This window comes from Apis florea, unplaced genomic scaffold (genome assembly GCF_048593485.1).
Source record: "Apis florea isolate Af1SG1 unplaced genomic scaffold, ASM4859348v1 contig_3367_pilon, whole genome shotgun sequence".
NCBI classification, from domain to species: Eukaryota; Metazoa; Arthropoda; class Insecta; order Hymenoptera; family Apidae; genus Apis; species Apis florea.
Window position 1 is genome coordinate 1,930,176 of NW_028256746.1, and position 23,224 is coordinate 1,953,399.

Genomic DNA, 23,224 nt, shown 5'->3' on the forward strand with positions numbered 1-23,224 from the left:
CATTAGGTAGTGTAAATGGGATTTGTTCGATCGATTTTCTAATAAAGATCGAGAGAAGGATGAAACGTGGCTTTCTGCTCCCGATTAACCGTTTCCAATTGCCGTTATCGATCAAAAGATGAAGCACTAATTGCACGAGGAACGACATTATTTTTCCATGATTATCGGTCGAGGACAATGGCCCCTTCCCTCCTCCTCGATAGGGGATTCCAGTTGTGAGGGCCATTTTAATGTATTCCTCTCATTATGGATTCGGAGCATGGGCAGCGGTGAGCACAGAGACGCTGGAAACTTGCACCATTAATCAAGATTCGTCTCTGGGTAGAAGGGAGCTAGTGTGCTTCGTTCCCCTTCGTCTCTTTTGTTCACGATTTATCTTTCTCTCTCTCTCTCTCTCTCTCTCTCTCTCTCTCGATCGATCGACCGAGCTTTCGATCTCGGAATTATTCCTCGAATGCTACTCGAATTGCGGATTTGTCGGCGATACGCCTCGACTCCAGCGACCGATATCGATCTTATTTATAACAATACACGAAGAAATGAATTTATATACGAAAAATCTTTTGTTTAAAATTTATTCGTTTATTTAGATTTCTTGATTTCCTTCTTTCCCTTGCGATTGGATTGGAAACCTTGGAAAATACGAATGCGAACTTTATCGTGATATTTCGATCCAGATATTTGAAACGTCTCTCGAATGTCGTTGAAATTTAGATCGTCGTTCCAGATGCTTTCATGGATGTCTTTCATCGTAGATGCCGAAAATATTAGGTCATTCTACGTAGGTCTTTCATCTTGCAAGAAAAAAAGAAAGATGTTAAAATGGTTTGCCCGATTAGTTTGCCGAGTGATACATTACTCTTTCGAACGTTTTTATCAAACGTGTTAGTTAACGTGAAATACAAGACGTTAATGAGCCTTCAACGTGAAAAATGGACGTGGAAAAAATTCATCGAGCGGATAAATACGACGTTATGTAATAAACGTTCTGCTTCTTTTTTCTTCTCTTTTTCGTGGATTTCAAGCCTCTCTTAAATAATAAGATCTCGCGTTCGTTTCCTCATGCAATATCGCAATCCCTCAGGGATTAAAGACTTTAACGAGTAGCGCCTTTAATGTCGAGAGATCGACCCGATTATTCCAACGCTACGATTCTCATCACTTCACCAATTGGATGAAATTTATCGTTAGCCGTTTCTTAAACATCAGCATCCGTGCGCGTTTTTATTATTTAACCCCGTAGACGAGGTAAATTGTGCGTATTTATTTTCACGGCTAATAGAAGGAGAGTTTCTCATGGTTTTTCCCAACCGTGAATACCGCCTCGTCTCCTCCGGTTTATGAAAAATAAACGTTAACGATGCGCCTCGTGAAATATCTTTCCAACTTGAATTGCCGCGCTCTTCCCTCGTTCCTTTCTGTATCCTCCAAGTTAAAGCGCGTATTTACGAAATTACGCGTGTGGATAAGATGCAAAGAGTCATTATTTTTTTTTTAGCGTATTAAAGATTTCCTGTTCAAGTTGAATAATTAAAACGAGACCGTGTGTCGTAACGTATGAAAAAAGATTGAGAATCGAATTGAGATGGTTTCAAAATATTTTGGATCGTAATAAAATTAAAGCGACGCGTGGAAAGTAGAATTTAATAGATAAAGAAAGAAAGGTTTCCTCGAATCGTGAAATTCTTACTTTACAAAATATCGTACTGGATGCAATTATAACAAGTTGGGATGTTTGAGAGAACTTACAAGTGAACTTTATCCTTATGAGAAAGTTTCCAACTTCGTGACCCATTTTCCGCGAAACCGCTAAAACAATTTCAATCGAAGATTTAATACTCCGCGTATATCGCTAAATAAATCGAATAGATCTTTTAAAATTGAAAACTTATCATCCAAAATTAATTCTTTCCGTTCCTTTTTTCTTTTCTTTTTCTTTCTTTCTTTTCACTGTCGAATATTAAATTTCGAACGATCTTAGGATAACGTGCTCGTTGAGCAAGATATTACTTAAATTGGCCAGGGAAAAGTTAGTACAAGACGGCAAGAACGGATATCGAAACGGAAGAACGCCTATTACGAAAAGCGCAATTAACTTATTCCATAAAAAACTTGTTACAGCCTTACATTCTTCTCCATTTTTATTCACTCTCGTTATTTTATCTTAATGATAACACAGCTTTGTGACACCTTTCTTTCTCATTGATACACCTGTAAAAATACTAATACAAGATCCAAGCCAACGAGCGAGGAAGCTCTTAAAAAGAAAACCAATCTATACGCAAAATATATAGTCACGCTAATAAAATTGTAAATAAGCTTCTTCGTAAAGCCACGTTACGAACGTATATCCATCGATGATCGAACAATCTGACGTATTAGAATCTAATTTAAATAAGAAAAAAAGGGGGGGGGGGAAATATAATAATAATAATAATAATAATACAAACGACAAGTTCAAACTTTTGAACCGTGGCTATCGTACATTTTGGTACAATAATAACGAAACAGGAGAGAGGCCAAAGAGCAATGCAATTTTGCATAATGGCGGTTTAACTTTAATCTTTTTTATGGTCTACGTAATGGCCCGTTAAGCGTGTCCTTTATTACTATCTCTTTTTCTTTTTTGCACTTTTTTTTTAACCAGCCCCTCTCTCTCTCTCTCTCTCTCTCTCTTTTCCACGTTTCTCGGCGAGAGACGCCTTAATTTCTCGCCACGGCGATCGAAAACGCGCGGAATGTTGTGACGCGTAAACGAGAAGGAGGAGGGGTTAGCCGTGGTAATGCGGCCAATTGGATTTTCGTGGCGCGAGCTTTTATTTCCGAAAGGAAACCGGAAACTGCGGTGATTTGCAGAACGCGTGGTGGAATTCAGATCGGCTCCTGTTTCGATCGATTCGGCTGTTGTCGTGCAACGGGATTCCAGTGTTTGCTCATTTTTCGTCGATTTAAAAAAAATTGAAACGTTTTCGTCGAGCGAAAAAAAAAGTTGCGACCAATTTTATCAATCGTTAAAAATTTTGCGGAAATCGTTTTCCTTTTTTTTTTTTTTTTTTTTTTTTGGTTAATTAAAAGGTGGAATATATATCCCTTCCAACGTTTGTTTACGTTAGCCGTTGTTCAAACGTTCGCTTATCCCCTCGATATCCTAACTGGTGAACTACCCCAATTGTCTTGGAATTTCCCCTGTGGTTGACACTCGGTTTAACGCGTCGAAGAATTATTCTTCTCGTAAAACGATCGATCGTCGAAGGAATCTTTCGTTTTGTATCAAATAAAATTCCCTTTGTATCAAAAATTATCGCGAAAAACACGAATGGAAGAAGCTGTAAGAGGCTAGATAGAGAACATGAAGAATGCGCGCCCGATTAAATTAATGTTTCTCGATAAACTATGGAGGAAGAATTGGGGCAAAAATACAACGGGGATGTTTCCCTTAAGAACGCCTGCGCGATGTTCAACGACATATCGACTTTTCGTGTGTTCCATCTTTCGTGGAGGACACGATAAACGAGGAGCGAAAGTGGATCGCGCGATTGTTTTTTCGCCCCGATCGGCCACGCGCTCTACTTACGTAAATCGCGATCCTCTCCTCTTGCGAATAAAAGAGAAAAAGAAACAAAAATTAATCGACAAGTTCGTCGTTTCGAGGAATCTCTCGTGGATGTCGGAGGAGAAAAATGGAGATTAGAAGTATCGCGTGGAAAGCGCGTCACGAAGCGAAATTTCGGTTCGCGTGAACGAAATCCGCTTGCGAGGAGGGGACGTCGCCGCGGAGACAGCCGGATTTAGCAGCTATTTGGACGGCACAATGGGACATCATAGAGACGTTTCACGCGCGGTAATATCCTGGCTGTCACCATGACGACGGCAGAGCTTGCGTAATGCCTGTGTTCTTGTTACGTGGAAAAATATGCCCTGTATGATTCTCGCCTCGCCGAATTTTCTCACCATTTTTTTTTTTTTTTTTTTTGGGAGGAGAAGGAATTAGACGATCGGTTTTTCAAATCTGATTAATTACGCTCTGGGATGTAATTGTTCTCGCAACGAACGGGGATAAAATCGTTTAAATTTCTACAGTTTATAAAAATGTATAAGTCGCTCCATTGTTCTTCCAGGTCAGCTACTTGTTAAATTATGCATACGTTGTTTTAGCTTCAGTCGCGGAGGAAGGTAGTTTTGAAATACGATAAATATGTGGTTGTGTCGAGTAATATATGCAGAATATATGTAAATTATATAGATACACGGTGTGTGTGTGTGTGTGTACGGTGTGGGTTTACTTAAAGTTGGTTCGAAAATTTCTCCGCTGGAGAAACAAAATTAGGAGAATTATGCGTTTACACGGGGAACACGTATGATGAACTCGGTTTAATCTTAACGAAAAACTAGTTAATACCAAATTTTACTATCCGACCGTGCGACAACAAGTTTCTCTTTTGAGATTACATTAAACGCATCCTTTGACTTGACGCGTCTTCAGAATTCATCTTCTCGTGATTAATCTTCGGTAACTAACGTACGTAAATTTTCGTATCTCACCATAGACTCGATTATCGTCATCCAGAATCAACAAGTTTCCCTAAAATTGCGTGTATTTCAACCTAATTCTCGCGAAAAATTAATATAATACCAAATTTTGTTATGCTTGATCATAGATTTATCGTCATCCAGAAAAGACAGATCAAACAAGTTTCTCTTTTAGAATTTCATTAAACGCACGTCGAATACGAAATTTAGGTATTTGACCAGAGACCTTAATTATTATCATGCAGAAAGGACAGATGAGACAAGTTTCTCTAAAATTCCAGCACAGGACGCACGCTTTCATTCCACGCGTCCTCGGGCTCCATTTTCTCGTGATTAACCATACGTGCGCTCAGCCCACGTGTACTCGGTCTCGAAATAATGATCCAGGGGACTATTATCAACGCCACACGTGACCTAAATCTTGGCGGTATTTTGGTCGAACATAAACGATGATTATCCTTTTGACGAACCGAGATTTCGAAAGAATATATCTCGCGAGATATGATAATATCAAGCAAAATGTATTAATATTTTCGCTCTAATTTAAAGTTTCCGTTTCTTAATAAATTGTTATCGAAAGTATATTTTTATCTTTCATATTTTCAAAGTTATCGCGATGTTAGATAATATTATCACAGCTTCCGATATCACGAGACGTCGTCGTTGAATCTCGACGAGCGTTTTTATTATACTAACACGGAGAGAAGTTGCTTTTCAAGATTCGTTGGAGATCGCTTGCGAGCTCTATACTTATCGCGAAAGCTGGGAAAATTCGATGAACTCGAATGGAAGAGGTTAAGGGTCGTTGGAATTTTTTTTTTTTTTATTCTTATCGACGACAATTTGAAGGAATTTTTGTAACGTCCTCCCTTCAATCCTTCCTACTTTGGTATTTTATCGCGTTTCTAATTAGTAATTTTATTCCTCCCCTCTCGAATTGCGGAGAAACGAGGGAGGGAAGACTGAATTTACCAGTAGTATTCCAAGTAAATTAGATAGATGTTAAAAGAAACAATTAGATTCTTTCTATTCGGGCGAGAAATTGACTTTCTATTGATCCTCTTTAAAAAAGGGCACATTTAAATTATTGGATTAATTAATTTATTTTTAAGGAGATGTTCACAATGCACATATAATAATAATCGAACGAGTAGAAGGATATTGTACGAAGGAGTGAGAATCGTTTCCACGTGCCGTTACGATTCTCAGCCACGTGTAAAAATTAGAAATGAATTAACGTAAGTTATAAGGATCGAGAGAGCTACCAGCATGGAACAATTACGTGTACCAAACTTTCGCTAAACTTGGAACGAAATAGGCGAATTTAAAAGACTACGGCTACAGGCTTTGTCCTCGTCATCGAAAAAGCTACCCGCATCGTGTTATTCATGCGAGGCAATAACTTTAACAAATTCGCCCAACTTCCAACATGCAGATTGCAACAAACGAATGCAAATTATCTCGTAAAATATCAATCACGTCGAAAATACGTGCTACACAAATACGTATGTGTACATATATAATAAAGAACGAAGCATGAAAGATTTCGATTTATATAGTCGTTTAAGTCATTCGTGTATATCGAATATATTGATCTGAATTTTGCAAAACTCGAACAAATTGAATTTGAAAAATTAAATCGATGTAATAAAAATATGACAAAAAAAGGGAAGAAGAGGGGGGGAGAGAAAGAACTTCTCATTTCTGTTTCATAGCTGGTGCGTTACACGGGGATACATCGAAATCATACGTCAAAAGAAAGTTGGCGTTATCTCAGTCTCGTTTCTCTTTTCAATCGGACAAAAGGAAGGTCTTTGAAGGTTTCTTTTTCATCCCCAGGTTTCTATTCATATCTACACGACAAGATTTTCGATACCCGACCCCCGTGACTTTTCACGAGAATTACATTTATATTTGCCAAAAGTGTCCGCCAGCCTTGTCATTTGCACGATATGATGTCGATAAATGGAGCATTTCGCTAGATACCAGATCGAACCATTAGTCAGAATAATGAAATTATTCATCGAATCCTTGGCAAGTTCCATTTATACCTTGGGGCTTATAGGAGGGATATTTGTTTTTGTCAAAGACTTTGCATTGAAATATGGTGAAATTTATTACCAATAAAGGAGGAATAGATGTGATTCGGATAGAACAGGATGATAATGGAATCGTTTATCGTTGATTAATCGAAGCATTTCTAAAATTATTCTCGCTATCGTTCATCATTTACACCTTTTTAAAAATTTTCTGCTCTTTCGTACATTCTTTTCTCTGAATATATATATATATATATATATATATATATATATATATATATATATATAATTACAAAGTTACGAACGTGTTGGAAAGAAATTTTAAATCATTAAATCTTAATTGTCGTTCGTCGATGTAATGATTTTCAATTTAACCATCTCGAAGATCAACGATTCTTCGAAATTGCAGAATTTAAGAATTTCCTACCTTAATAATATAAACGACGATAAATTCATCGAGTGAAAAGATAAAGAATTTTGATAAAAAAAAAAAAACGATTATTTCATAAATAGAAAAACAAAATAAGATGAAATTATATAATGTTCGACTATTTTTCCTTTGTTTTTGAAGTCGTAAATGCTTGAATAGACGCATCGATATAATTACGATTCGTAGTATGAAGTATGCGATTAAAAGGCATAAAATTATATACACTTTATCTGAGATTAACAAAATGATAGATTTTGTAAAGACGTCATTGATTCCTTCTAGAGAATCGATCATTATTTTTTTTATTAGAAATTAAATCGTTAAAATAATACCAAATGACGTAGTTCTCCTTGAACAGCTAATCTCGAAACGAATACGTAATTTTTAATTTGATACATCTTCGTACTTTAATGGCGTTTCTTAAGTAAAATTGTTCTTTTTTTTTTTTTTTTTTTTCGAAAACTGGAAAGAAGAATAATAATTGCCAAGATGAATCGTAATTACACGCGTTGATCGTTATTGCTCGTGCACAAAGTACGCGAGATTTTTTTTTTTTTTCATAAAATATATCACCTTTAATTATTTCCTTTAATCTCGCTGCATAATAACTCGGGCGGATGTAAGATTGGATGATGGCGGATATCAAAAGAGTTGTTTCAAAGGTTAATGAATGGATGGATTCAATAGACGCATCTCACTTTCTCTAAACTCTGAAATTGATCGTATCGAATCAAGCAAGCAACGACAATCGCAATTCGAATTCGACTTAAGAAGAGAGAGAAGAATAATTAAAGTTGATTTTTACTCTCTCGTTGGAAAGCTGGGTCGCAAACTTTCATTTGGAGAGGAGATATTATCGGAAATTGCTTAAGAAACTCTTTAATAACAACTCTACCGAGTATTAACACGAATTATTTTCAACTTTTCACTCTTATTACGACTTAGCCCGAAGTCTGTTCAAAAGTCTCTTCCTCGCCATATTGGTGAGCCGTGCGATGGCCGGGGAAATTCTGTTTGATGGTAAATAAAGTGAAACAGTGAAAAAGTTGGGAAGATAACGAGGTGAGCAAATTTATCGTTCGAATATTATTATATAATCGACGTCGGAAGATTGTTTGAAAATAATGTGATCGTAGCGGAAAAACCGTTTATTAATTATCATACGAGCAAGATAATTTGTAATTGTGTGATTTTCTTACGTCTTCGTCAATGCTTATCGATGTCGTTCGGAATAGAAAAAAAACATTTCTAATGAAACGACAAATTTAAAAACATATCGAGGAAGGAAGGAAGAGAGGAAGGAAGCTTGAGGCAAAGAAGGAAGGTGTCATCAATTATCTAAAAATCTAGAGTCAATGAAAAGAAAAAAAATGTTGCGATCGTCATTTTCTCGATTACGTCCTCTGCACAAATAACACATAATAGAGATACTATTAATTCATTCTTTGGACGTCACCATTTCTCTTCCTGTCTCTGCGTCAACGATAACACTAACCTAGGAAATCCCCACTTCCACGAGTCTCGATTGTTCTCGGTATTCGTTCAGGGTCGGAAGTATAAAAGACGAGAGACGATCGTGACACGATGATACTCGTGCACAGTTCACGGTTTGGAGACGATGGCTACTCGTCTCGGTTCACGCTCGATCGTTGTCCTTCTGGTGTCCTTGTTCGCCGCTCAGGTGACGGGACGAGGTGAGGAATACGAAAAGTTGGTCGGTCGCTCGGTTTGATTTTGCAAATTTATTTACGCGATGTTTCTCGTTTCGAGAACGAAAAGTGTTGAAATTCTTAATTTTGTGTAAAATTTTCGATCGAAAGAAAGATAATTATCTACTTTTTATTTTATCCACGCTCAAATTTAAAGAGATCTTCCGCGAACGATGGATGTTTACGACAAAAGAAAATCTAAAATGTCTCGAAACGATTTTCATTTTAAATCGCAAATGATACGCAAAATCGATACGTTTCTTTTTTTTTTTTCTTCCACTTTTTCGATTCGAAATTCGATCGCTGACTTCGATCATGTTTTCTGAAAAGAAATCTGCGATAAAACGAAATGTCCCGGCATATTGAGACATTACGAGGCGCTCGGTTGTACTCCTGTGTACAAGAATCCGAACGATTGCTGCGCGGAATCGTACAACTGCACTCACCTGGACAATTTGGCACGAGATAAATGCTACGTGAACGGCCACGAATACAGCGATGGAGAGGTGTTGAGACCCGAGGACGCCAATCCTTGTGACATTGGTTGCAAGTGTATGATCATTAACGATGCGTGAGTGCGTTTTGGCATTGCCAGTTGGCTATCAACTCTTAATCGGTGTCGTCAAGTTTGAAATAGTATATTTGATTTTTTTTGTATGTCAAGTTTTATACGCGTGATAAACCATGGTGATTCAATCGCGTGTTATTTTTCTTAAAAGTTTTAAAAATTAATTTGTCACAAGTTATTAAAATTACTTTTAGCGTTTTTGGATCAGGTATGTTTGAAACGTTAGAACGCGGTTTCTGTGCAATTAATCGTGAAATTCAAAGTTGACGATTTGTTGACTTTAATTGATAGAGAATCATCATTTAAAAGTCATCGTCAATTCTATTTTTAAATTTAATTTTTGTTTTAAGATTTTTAATTTTATCGAAATAAACAAATAAACGAATTTAATTTAGAAAATATTTGTTTGTTCTTAAGCTTATAGCAAACGTCTTACGACACAGTGTTTTATTATTTTAACAGAGCTACCTTTGTATGCGCGGCCGTAGATTGCGCTTTTATTTCGGCGGGGGAAAATTGTTTCCACAGATACAGCCATAATAGTTGTTGTCCAAACTCGGTACCGACTTGTCGTGAGTAAAAAGCATTCGATAAATTGTAATTAAGAATTGTAATTAAATCGAGAAGATTTTAAACGATTACGGTTATTCAGTGAAAGAAGGAGAGAAGAGGGCGACTTGCGAGGTTGATGGCAAAGTTTATAATGACGGAGAATACTTTAACCCAAGATCTGATCCGGATTTGGATTGTTACTGCATGCCTGGATACACAGGTACAAAGAAGAATATTCTCATTCTCTTGGAAAAATAATTTACATTTCTAGGAGGAGAGAAAGAGAGAAAGTAGCTTGATCGAACTATGATTTTAAAAATTTTTTCTTCAATTTCAAGCAATTGAAAGAAAATTCAAAAAGAAGAGGTAAAAAACGATAAAAAAATGTAAAGATAAAAATTGTGACGTTTAGGTGAAAATATCGAGCCCTTCTGCAAGAAAATGAACCATCCTCATTGCTCTCCGTTGTTCAGAAACGGTGGATCTATATTCCAAAAATGTGCCCCCGTGTTTTACGACGATCATCAAAATCCGCAAACGGATTGCAGCTATGATACGAGATGTCGTGAGTTGATAACAGAAATATCTCCTAAATTAACCTTTGAAACCTTCGATAGGTAGTAACAACTTTCTGAAGAAACAAATTTATATTAAAAAATGAACTCGTTTTCGCAGAAAATTCGGACGACGTTATTATCCATAATCATGACCACACTAAATCTATTTCCGAGGAAGGTGATGTATTTATTTATATACATTTATTTATTTCAAATTCATTAAATTTTTTTATAATATATTCTTTTATTCGTGGTTGAATCAATATTAATAACAATATCGATATAATTTCATTCAACTTGAAATTACTTGGATCGATCGATACGTTCAAAATACGAACAAAATAAAATAATTATTGACGATTTTATCTCATCGATGTTTTGCAGAAGACAAAGTATGCAAATTCGGTAATATGACGATGCACATAGGCGACGAATTGGATCAAGGAACCAATTATGATTCTCGTTGCGTGAAATGTGTGTGCGAAGTACCTCCAATTCCTACGTGTCGAAGGCTTCCGGACAGCGAATGCCACAATAGTTATGCGTATCCATTCATAAAAGTTCTGTAAATAATCTGTGATTATTTATTACCAATAATACGATTTTCCAAAGATGTTATATAACTCATTGACAGTTTTAAGCGTTTTAAAAAAAATTACAACATACATGTAGAACCTCTGATACACAGTGAAAGCATTGTTTTTCTTTTAATTAAACAACTTTTTATTCTTATTCTCCTTCGGAATAATTCTCTTTCCTTTTTCTCATTCCCGTTGAAAAGAAGCTATAATTTTAATAATTTTACGACGATGATCGAGCTTGGTAATTCGATCATTCAGAAATGTATTCTCTCTTTCACAATAAGAGGTACATTTATAAATTGTTTTAAATAATAAATAATGAACACTCGAAGATGCGTAATGTCACGATATCAATCGAGACTCGAAGACATCAGTTGCTTAACCAGTTGATACAGAATATCTCATATATCACGAACGAACGCTTGTCACCTTCGTTTTTTTCTCCTCGAGAAGGAGCGGCGAGATTAAGGGAGAAAACGAAGAGAATTTCAAACAACTTGATCGCTTTTCATCTCCTCTCGATGAACGTTAACGATTTTTACCCTCTTTAAAATAGTTTGATTTCTTTTCGAATCAGATCTCAAAAGTAAAAAATTTTCACGCCATAAGAATCTTTTGTGGATTCCTTTATCTTCCCTCCGAAACTTTCGATTTAGAAGATTTACGCATCGCGAAGGAAAGAAGGAAGGAAAGTTTAGATTTAAGGGTTCGATCTATGTTGACACAGTATCGATGATATCGGTTTCGCGAAATTACGCGGCTGGAATCTCGCAAGTAGTTTGCCGGAAGCTGTGTGCGGGCAAAATGGCGGTGCAAGAAAGGGCACGGAAGTTGGTGGCCACCGTTGTCACGTTAAGTCGATCGAATTTATGTTAGGTTTGGAGGCCCGGTGTTATAAGCATCGGTTCGATTACCAACGTCGTCCGTGTATATCACCGCTAACCGTTTGGAAAGTAGCATTTCCAAGTCGGCCCATTATCCTTGCGGCTGCGCTTGTTCAGCATCGCTGTCCTCGTCCACCTCGTGAAATTTATTACACGTTTATTGCAACGTTTCGACGAGCTTTTTCCTCTTCTTACTTCCCGTTTAATACCAACTCGTGAAATAAAAATATAAAAATAAAAATTGCAGTAGAAGAGATTCTTGAAAATTAATAACATTTTTCTGAAATTTATTCTACCATTTTTTTCTTCCTTTTCCTCTTCTTCTTCTTCTTCTTCTTAATTGTTGTGCAACGTATGGAATAATATGAAAATTGCAATCGCGAAAATTAATAACGACATTTGTTGATATTGAATTCTTTCTATTATCGTTGTCCACGATAAAATTTATTATCGGGGATTGCAATGAGTTTTTCTTCTTACTTATCGGACAATTCGAAATAATATAAAAATTGAAACGAATTAATCGCAAAAATTAATAATTACACTTTTTAATATTAAATCCTTTTTACACCGTCCACGATAAAATTTATTATCGACGATTCCTTTTCTTCTTGCTTATTGGACGTAATTCGAAATAATACGGAAAATTGCAGGAAATTAATAATTTTGATATCAAATTTTTATCGTCCAGTTTTTTTTTTTTCTTTTTAATCGATATTCGAAAAAGTTTGCTTACAATATATTCGCAATTCCTTACCAGTAGGAAAAATTTTTCCAGCTTGTAGATATCAAAGGTAGGAAACAATTTTTCAAAGCGGTTCGCAAATGCGCAAAGGGTTTTCGAGGCGCGACGTCGAAAACGTTACCTTTTGTATCTTATCCCTTCATGCATATTTCAGCCTTTCCCTGCATAATGTTTCGTATTTTTCCTCTTTCCCCTTTTCACCATTTTCCTTCTCTTCCCTTTTTCTCTCTTCTTTCTCTTTTTTCTTCTTTTTCTTCTTCCTCCTCCTCCTCCTCCTCCTCCTTCTCTTCTTTTTAGAAGAAATGGCACGAAGATAGAACCGTCGAACCTTATCCGTTTCGAGCCTTTTCTTTTTTGTCCACGTTATTCGATTTGCTTATTCCTCCGTCCCTTCGTTGTTACATTTCTTCGTCTTTTTCGTATTGCATCGTTGATAAAATTCCAACCGGGACAATTCTCGACAAACACCGAAATTCTCTTCCTCGACGTTTCTTTGATTTTAGCAATCGGTTTGCTCCCCGTTCAAACAATGGAACGTGCATTCGAAATTATTACTCGTTTTGGAAAACAATTTGATAGGATTTTGGATTTACATAATTTTTGCCTCGGATTCGTCATGTCGAAATCAGGATCATTTTTCAAAATAAAGCGTATAATTAATCGAAGAATCTTGGTGATAAACATATCACGTCGATTGTGTATAATAATTTTCAATATTTCGATCAATTCGTTTAGAAACTTGGTCCAATTGGAAGGAAAAATTTTTCTTCCACGATTTCATAACGTAAAAGTATACTTTAAAAGAAAATTAGTTCAAATGTATTATCCTTTCAAGTCCTTCCACGAGATTACTTAATATTTTAATTCACCATTTGAGGATCCAGCGAAATCGATCAGGCTAATTTCCCTTGCGAGCAAAATCGAATATCACACGACACGAAATAATCCGGTGAATAACGATCATCAACGATCTTAACGACGATAAATTAACCGTCAAAAACAATGCTCGATGGCGATAAAACCATGGAGCAACGAATCGCCAACGATTACTTTCCGGATCGATGGTCAAAAAAACGTTTCGTTTACAATCGGCCGATCAAAAATGTATCGATGATCGATGGGCCCGCGGTCGCATTAGCCAATCGTGTTTCCGATTCGACGAAGCTTGTGCGCCCGTCCCAATTCGTTTTTCGTGTATAAATTAACCGCGACAATGGCTGTGTATCAGCGTTCGTTTCGAGACTCTATCGGATCCGACTTGGATCGAATCGATCGAGTGGCAACGAACTAAAAAAAACATCGATCGATTTCGACTTCTCCTTTCTTCGAGGGACTCGAGTTTACACGCGTCGCGATGAACGTTTGAATTGGAACCATGTTTCCGCCTGTTCCAGCTATGAATTAACAACGTCCACGCGGATATAAATGACGGGGGGCGGATATCCTCCCCTCCCCCCTCTTGGAAACCAATAAAACGAAAGGAGACTCCTGTGGAGAGACGGAGAGGTTTCTGCTCTCCATCATCGGTGTCATTGTTGATAGTAAAATGATCGTTTGCGAACGTGGATGCCTCGTCGAGATTACGAAATAAAATTATACTAAGTTATTCTCTTTGTATCTAGAATTCTTGAAAATGTTGAGGACGTGTAAATCCCTCATTTAGATTAATCGGTTACAATATGAATATGGTAATGAATTTATAATGTAGAAATTATGATATGATATTAAACGTGTTATATGGATTATCACGTGGAGTGAAACGTGTCGAAGAGTGGCATCGATATTTTCTTTTCATTCCTAGTTTTAGATAATTTACACTCGCGACTAATAATAGCAATGGATGCTTGTAATGTCTGTTGAATTACTTTTTCAATGGCTATTAAACGTGTAACATATGGTTTGTCACGTGGTCGACAATGCACGTTGGACGTTAATAGTAGATCGTGGCATCGATATTTTTTCTCATGGCGCGTCAAAGCATCATCGTGAGTTGGCACGTCGTACCATCGACAGAGACGAATTAATCTGTAATGCGATATAATATAAGGATCGTGTGTATTTTTAAACTCTTGCAAGCGTTTAGAAGCGTGTTATCGAGAAGTTGAAGGAGAAAAATGGAGGATTTGATCCCGACTTTGGAGGACTTGTTCGAAGGAGGAGATCACGAGATGCAATTATGATAAAGCTGAAAGCTTCTTTTAGGAGAGGTTTTCAACGGGTATCGCGGTCTCACAAAAGGGATGACTGCGTTTTAATCTATATCGCTCTCTCTATTTCCTGTTCCCTTTATTCTCTGTGTCTGACATGCGATGAGCTTTCGACTCTCGAGAACACTCGCCGCGAAAAACTCGCCCTCCTCGTTACCACCGCCAATTCCTCGCAAATCGATACGGCCGACCGATGAAAATTAATTTTAAAGTTCGACCGATCGAACTCGCCGCACCGGCTTTCCATTCGCGCCCTACATTTTTTTCACCATATTTATCTTTTAATTACAAACGATTTTTTATAACATCGGATAAATTTTCGTTATTCTATCGCGATTTCATATTGCTTCATATTTCCTCTAACCAATCGCTTTTCTTATTTAAAGCGAGAGAAAGAAACGTGTTTTTTTTTTTTTTTTTTTTTAAGATGATTCTTTTTATAAAATCACTGAATGAATTTTCGATTGTTCCTTCGATTCGTCCAATGAATCGTCTAATTATTTAAAGAAATACGTTTTTTTTTTTGAGATGATTCTTTTATAAGATCGTCGGATAAATTTTCAATTTCACGTAATTTTATCACGATTTTATATTGTTTGTGTTCGTCTAACGAATCGGTTTTGTTATTTAAAGCGAAAGGAAGAAACGCGTGTTCTTTGCTAATTCGAGTACAAGAGATATAAATACAATTCTTATGCGGATACCGCGAAGCTTATACCGGAGAAATGTGTCCCCGGATACCGATCATTTGGGGTTAAAGAATGATACTCCCCCCATACTTGAAAGGAAAATATCATTTTCTTCTGCAATCAACTTATAACCCAGCTGGGGGTATTACGTAAATGGAAATACGGGAACGGAAAAGAGTATTTTTCTTTCGAGGTAGTAACGTCTCCTACCTTTCGTTTTATACTTTCAATTCCTGGATTATTTTTAATAATATTTTTATTCCTTTTTTTTTTCAATAAATAATTTGAAAACGTCGAAAATGAAAATTAAACGAATTGATATTTTAAACTACTTTTAATAAAACGATACTGTTACTGTTTGTAAAAAAAAAAATTAATAAAATTATCGTCAACGATTAATAGATGCCAAGTTCATCCCGTTAAATTAATCAATCGTGTTTTCCAAATAAAATGGAAATATTTCTACGTTATATCGAGTTTTTCTCAAAATCGTTCATTCTATATATATATATTTTTTTTTTTCGTACAAAATAATTTTAAAAATCGATGAAAATGAAGGGAATCGAAACGACGACATTTAGTCTCGTTAATCCGTTTCTTCGGTTGGCCGACGCTGCCACGACTTGACTCTCCGCGCTAAGAATTTCCCTTTCACGGGTTATTTATTAAGGCGAAGTTGCGTTCATGCGAAATTTCATTTCGTAAATGGCCTTGATTAGTATTTCATGCGTCAAAGAATGGCGCCTATTCACAGTTAACAGTCAAGACGTGGAAAGACGCGGCGATATCAACTGTTGATATCATTAATTAGCAGTGTCGTAATCTCGCGTCGTGCCTCTTTCGCTCCGCTGGTTTTCTTCGCAACGCCGAGAACTTGGCGTTCCTTCTTCGTTGCACGTTCGTTCGTTCGGAAGAAATTAGTTGGATAAAAATTCTATTCAAACCGCCAGTCTTCTCTCTCGTTAGCCGTTTTTTTTTTTAGAATTATTTCACTTATTTTTCCAATGTTTCGAAATACATCGTTTTGCAAAGAAAATGTACGTTTTTGCGTACATTTCATTCAAATTCAGTTAAAAAAAATATATTTTATATAATTTTATTGGAGGTGACATCAACTCTTGATGTAGTAATACATGATTATCCCGTACGTGAAAGAGATGATAAAAATTTGAGAGTTTATTTATCATTCAAAGAAACGCACGCGCATTTCCGTTAAAGATTCACACACCCATTTCCCCTAAAATTCGTAACTCTCTCGTCGCGTCGAGAAAAATCGTCATCCCTTTCTACGTAACCGCGGAATTATTCCAGCCGAGTGGAATTTTCCAAGTCGGATCGATATCGTCGAAGGCATTGTTCGAGGCCTGGAAAATCGATTAAAAAACGCTATATAACGCTGCCTGCTTCCCCAAAGAAACCTCTCCCTCGCGTGACCCATATACGGAAAGAAGGATTCCGCTGTTTGCCCCTACAATACGACTCCCTCCCCTCGGCAGGGTCTCCACCCTTCTTTCCGAACCTTCGAGGGCTTAAGGCGGCATTGTCGCGGCCTCCAGCTCTTTCGCCTCTGTGAAAAGAAGGGAAGGCCCCGTTCTATTTGCCCGTCCAACCCTACGTGTGAACGCAGATTAGGCGCCTAGTCCAGTTTTGCCTCCTCTCGCCCACCCATCTAATCTCTCCAAGCCTAATCCGCGCTCTTTGCCCGCTCACGTCCATTCCTTTGTCGTCGTGGCGATCGGCCGATCCTCTCAACTTTGCTTTGTGGCAAAGTGCCACGCTTTTTTTGCAAAAGTGCGATGGGAGGAATATGTAATAGTCGAAATTACGAATCGCTTAGATAAGTTACTTCCATCATTTATTGTTCGATATACGTAATAAGTGGGTGAGGTTACGCGAAAAGTGGATTAAGTATAACATTTTAACCAGTTACCTTTTTAAAATTCTTTTAAAATTCCTGGTAATTGATGCGTGGAGTGGAAAGTGAAAGTGGAAGATGTTCGAAGAAGAAGCTTGTGCGTGGAAATAACCATTGATGGATTTCATTGTGATTGATTGTGACGAGGAGATCATTCATGAGCAAGAAACATTCGAAACAGTTTGTATAACATTTGAAATCAAAGAAGATATTACCATTGCCAAGGGATTGGATTTTACTTTTGTTTTAGTTATCAAGGAAAATAAGTTTACCAACCTTCTTCGCTGTTTCTATTTGCTCGCATTTCGAGAAGAGAAAAGCGCGCACGAAACGATTTGCGAAGCTAGCGAGACGCGTCTAACAAGATTGATGAGATGTGATATCTTTCGTTGCAAACGCTTAGCCGATGACCCGCGATGTTTGTTGTTTCGCGTTAATAGACGCGCAAACTGCATGCATACAAATTGCGATTGCTTGCCCTAACAGAGATGACTTGCACGGTGATGTATGGCTGTCGAGCCACGTGGAAGCCAACAGTCTCTCCAGATATTGCTGTCTTCCTTATACCCAAATCTTGAAATAGATTCGAGTAAAATATTCATCGTTCTCTGTTTCGTCTTGATAAGATATAACGTGCAAGTTATTATTCTATTTATAGCTTTTGTTGTAAGGAAGAAGTAATATGTTGTTTATAAAAAGAAAAGAATAATAATTCAAGGTGGTTTCGTAAAATTTCGATTACGAATGCAAATTAACTCAGTGATATTCAGAGTACCGGATCCTTTAAAATCTAATTTGAATATCCTCGTTCGCCTTGACACGAATAATAAAATCTCTCGCTTACACAACACCGATCCTTCATCCGATTAATTTCCTTACGAGTAAAGCAAACGAGGGGACCGAGGTAATTTTCCAATTTAAAAATACGTTTTACAATCGCGTGCAAATTTAAACTAATTTACTTTCGTAACCTTCCAAACGTTCACGCTTTCCAAACGTTTTTTTTCTTTTTTCTTTTTTTTCAAGGATCGCTCAAAGATTGCGAGAGGCCGCGCCATTATCCATTATCAAACCTCCTTTTTAATTAAAATTTCTCCATACTTTACGCCTTGTGCATTAAGCTTCTCCCCGAGCGAGCCGAGAGTCCATTGAAGAGGACGCGAGCGAACGTTGGAATGAAATCCGATCTGCCAAGAATTCTCTCCCCGCCCTTATAAAATTTTCAAGTTTCCCGCACCGGGAAAATTGAATGGCGGGAAAAACTTTTAAAGGAAGCGGATTCCACTCCTCGCGGCGACGTGGAAACTTTTGGAAAATCGATATTTTTTCACTCGATTCGACTGCTCGGTCATCGTAAAGAAAAAAAAAAAAAAAAAAACATAAATACAATTGAAAAAAGCATAATCGTCTCGTTAAATCATTGGAATCTAATCGATGGAAGGAACGAGATGATTCGTTGGTTGGAAAAGACGAAATAAAGGGAACGGATTATTCCTCGACGTGGAAATTTTTGGAAAATCGATATTTTTTTTCACTCGATTCTCGACTGCTCGGTCATCGATCGTTGTAAAGAAATCGAAAAAAAAGCGAACACAATCGAGGAAGGAATGATCCTCTCGTCGAATCATTGGAATCTAATCGATGGAAGGAATGAAAGGATGAACGAGATGATTCGTTGGTTGGAAAAGACGAAAAGGAACGGATTATTCCTCGACGTGGAAACTTCTGGAAAATCGATATTTTTTTTTACTGGATTCGATTGCTCATCGTTCGTCGCGAAAAAAGAAAGAAATCGAAAAAAAAAGCAAGCACAATCGAAGAAAAGAAGATCCTTTCGTTAAATCATTGGGATTTAATTAATGAAAAGGGTTGGTTGGAAGGGACGAGTTAAAGGAAGCGGATTACTCCTCACGACGACGTGAAAACTTTTGGAAAATCGATATTTTTTTCACTCGATTCGACTGCTCGGTCATCGTAAAGAAAGAAAAAAAGAAGCAAACACAATCGAAGAAAGAATGATCCTCTCGTTAAATCATTAGGATCTAATTAACGAAAAGAATGGAGTATCACTCGATTCGACTGTTCGATCATCGTTCGTTGTAAAGAAATCGAAAAAAAAAAAAAAAGCGAACACAATCGAGAAAAGAATGATCTTCTCGCCGAAATCATCGAAATGGGAAGAAACGAGATGATTCGTTAGTAGGAAGGGGTGAGAATTGTAGGTAGGGAGGACGTTAAGGGCCATCGAGGATATTGCTGGCGGGGGTAACGTTGCAATTAGACGGGATACGGAAAGGCAGGAATGGAAGAAACGGTATCGTAATTCGCGATAAAGTCGCTCGTAACGTTGAGATCGTTGTTCTGATTGTCGAGCGGACATTTTCGCTCTCCAATGGCGTCCACCGTTCGTGAGAGCGTTGCGTCGTTTCGTTCGATTGATTTTACGCCACTTGATTTCGGTTAACCAATTTCTTCCATCGAATGGAAACAATATTTTTAATTTATTTACGTAACGTGCGAGTGGATAGGTTGCCTCGAGAAGGGATATCGTTCGATCGATGATAAAATCGCACGGGATTATATTGTGGATCGAAAATGAAGATGCATGGTCGCGAACGTGACGAAAATGTAAATTGGCTCGTGTTTCTATCGTTAATTGGATCGAAATAATATTTTTCTTTATGCGTATAGATACTTTAGTTCAGGAGAATCGACGAGGAATATTATTCGACTGATTGTACGGATCGAAAGTATTCGAGTTCTTCTCAATTAATTTTGATAGTCGTGGTTTTCGAATATGGACGCCACGTTATATATGATATTTTCTTTGCATCTGAGTGATACTGAAATTCCTCCTTGTCGACGGCTATTTTATATTCGTCATCAATAATGCGTCGACAAGCAAGAGATATCCATGATTTTTTCTTGAAAGTGCATGTGGCAAATAATCACGAAAACGTATGGCGTGAAAAATGACGTTTGCGATTTCATCGTTTGAATCAGGATGGTGGTCGTTGCGAAGGGATGCGATCGTCGTATCGTTATTCAAACGGAGCAAATGGAAATTGATGGAAGAAATTATTTTAAAAAGTTAAATTGACATTCGTTTAGAAGGGACGACCAGCCTCGGGTTAATCAATTAACGTCCCGAGTAAGTATATACTTACCGAGCTTCCGTCAAATTACCGAGCAATTAAATCCAAGTTGCACAGTTTCGAGGCGCGGAAAATTATTAATCGACCGTCTTATTCTCCATCTGTTATTTATAAAACAATTTCAAATGGCTCGAGTTTTTTTTAATACTGCTTTAATTCCACACCTCACTGATAACGATCAATCGTTCAAAAATAATTAATATATCATTTTAAAATAGTCGATTATCTTCGACAAATCGATGAAAAGAAAGATCGATCCTAAAATATTATTATTATATCGTTTTAAAATAATTCCATGGAAATCGAACGATCAAAAAAAAAAAAAAAACAATCCAAAAATATCGTTTTAAAATTTTTAAAATAATCCCATGAAAAACGATGGATTACAATGGAAATCGTTCTATCTTTGGAAAATCAATTCTAAAAAAAAAAAAAAAAAATCGATCGTAAAATACCGTTATATCGTTTTAAATTAAATTCCACGAAACAATGGATTGCGATCAATTATCTTTCGATCGCGAATCGATCAATGTTTTTATTCGTCACACCGTTTTTTAAAATAATTCCACGAGGAACAACGGAGAGCGGCGACAAAAGGGTATCGTGGCCCATCTTTGCCAAATGGAAAATTGCAATTAGAAATTTGGCATTGGAAACAGTGGGCCCGGTGGCATTAATCTGGAGAATTTTCCAACCTCCCCCCTCTCCGTTATGCAATTTCCCCCGGCCTGGGAAGCTTTCAATTTGAAAAATTAATCTTAGGACGAGGTAGCTAGCTAGCTAGCTTTGGCCGAGAGAGGCGAGCCACGGGGAAGGGACGGCGAATACGGAAAATTTAATTTGCTCGCGAAATACTCGAAAGATGTTCGTACGGCAGATTAAACCACGGGGAAGTAGTCAAAGGATGCTTGAAAACGGTTAAAAGGGTTCGCGACATCCGGCTTCCTCCGTGTATATACGCGGCGTCTAATCTTTACGAAAAAAACACGGCCGGCCTCCGCCTGTTTATTTTTAATTACGAGGAAAGCTGTTTCCAGCCGAAACACTTTGTCACGAAGGAAAGGAATATGAATACCGGATTATTAAAATATTCTCGTTGTATATACATGTGTATATATATATATATATATATATATAAATGATCGACGATAATACGATCCGTGATATGTTTGGTTCAGCAATCTGTGATTTTTTCTTTTTTTTCTCTCCATTTTTTAATATTCTACGTCGCGTAAAATTAATCCATCGATTTTTCGAAATGCAGACGAAATGTTTAAAAATCGAACAACGTTTTTTTCGACGAGATCATTCGATTATTTTGAGCCTTGTAACGAGCTCCGTGTAATTCCAATTACCTAGGTCTTTGAAAACGTAATAATACGTCGTTAGTCCGGAGGAAAATGATAATACGGTTTAATCGAATCATCCCGTTTGCAACGATGACTTTGTACCGTAAGGACGAGTCGTTATTCCCTCAAATTTTACGTAAATACGTGATGAGAAAAAATATTATATAATTTGTGTCAAAATATATAATATCGTGGTGAACGACGTCCTTTAGATAAATACCTATAGAGATTTACAGAAATTTCGTTCGTTCGACTCGATGGAAAATATTCTCTGAAAATGTAGGTCTACAACTTTTATATTGTTCAAATTTTGCTATACCGTCGAAATAATTACTCGAAATAATCTCCTTAAGATTACGCGTGTAAAATTATCTTATCATCACTTGACGATCGCTGCTTTGAAAATATTTCCTTCGACGGTGATAATCTTTGAAGAGATCGATCATCGATTGAAATAATTTCAAGTAATAAATTAATAAGATTCTTTACGCGACTCGTTTCCCAGCTAAGAATAGAACTTGCGCTGATTAGAACTTCTCCGCGAACCGTAAAATTCGAACGAAGAATTGGCGCCACTTCAACTTTTTTCCTCCCCCGGAATATTCTTATCCTCCGGAAACGGCCTATATTCCGGTGTTTCGTGCACGGCATAAGTTGTCCCATCTCCACGATGAATATATCCCCGAAGTTGGCCGTTAAGCGACTGCGGCAAAGCAAGTCGAAAAATTTGCCGGAATGTCCGTGCTTGAAGGTGGGATCGATCGGTGAATCTGGAACGATCTGGAGTTCAATCGGGATATTGGAAGTCGAGTAGATTTTTACATCGTCCCACGTTTGTTTTAATCTAGTAATTCCCTCGTCGCCCATATCTTGAGTCGTCTCGCGGTGCGAGATCATCATTCCGATCTGTTAAATAGAAAAAAAAGGGAAAATAGGAAGACGAGAATCGAACGTTTGTTCCAATCCAATGGAACGATTTGATTCCGGGTTCTCTGCGACAATTGAGATTTCCCTCGCGCGTTCATATTCAACAAATTGTGTTACCAAGTAATATATTTTTTTACTTTAATGGAATATCGCTACGAAACACTAAAATTTGTGAAAAATTGATTTCACATAGTCAAAGATATTGGAAAAGATAAATACACGAGTTTTCATTAAAATCGATAATAACAATTCTCTTGTAAAACAACGTATGAAAACTTTCACGATCGACATCTCAATCTGTGCAACGAATAATTCTCTCCTAAATCAAAGCGAGCAAATATTTTATCGATAGAATTATCTTTCCTGAAGGGGGGGCGAAAAAAATTG

The 23,224-nt window shown here is 37.1% G+C and overlaps 2 protein-coding genes across 6 annotated transcripts in view; both read left to right on the plus strand.

The window, feature by feature from the left end:
• LOC100863535 (lost and found) overlaps positions 1-23,224 on the plus strand; it is a 187,194-nt gene that overhangs the window by 92,411 nt on the left and 71,559 nt on the right. The gene's annotated exons all lie outside the window — the stretch shown is intronic.
• LOC105736019 (uncharacterized) lies at positions 8,555-11,117 on the plus strand. Its single transcript, XM_012489116.3, has 7 exons — positions 8,555-8,693; positions 9,039-9,279; positions 9,739-9,848; positions 9,929-10,048; positions 10,241-10,393; positions 10,504-10,563; positions 10,770-11,117. The coding sequence occupies exons 1-7, from the start codon at positions 8,618-8,620 to the stop codon at positions 10,952-10,954; spliced, it is 945 nt and encodes a 314-aa protein (XP_012344570.2). The 5' UTR covers positions 8,555-8,617; the 3' UTR covers positions 10,955-11,117.

Excerpts from the sequence above, each read along its gene's own strand:
- LOC105736019 (XM_012489116.3), top strand. The coding sequence starts at position 8,618 with ATGGCTACTCGTCTCGGTTCACGCTCGATCGTTGTCCTTCTGGTGTCC. Across the intron at positions 9,280-9,738 it reads TGTATGATCATTAACGATGC|AGCTACCTTTGTATGCGCGG; the intron begins GTGAGTGCGTTT and ends TTATTTTAACAG. Across the intron at positions 10,394-10,503 it reads CAGCTATGATACGAGATGTC|AAAATTCGGACGACGTTATT; the intron begins GTGAGTTGATAA and ends TCGTTTTCGCAG.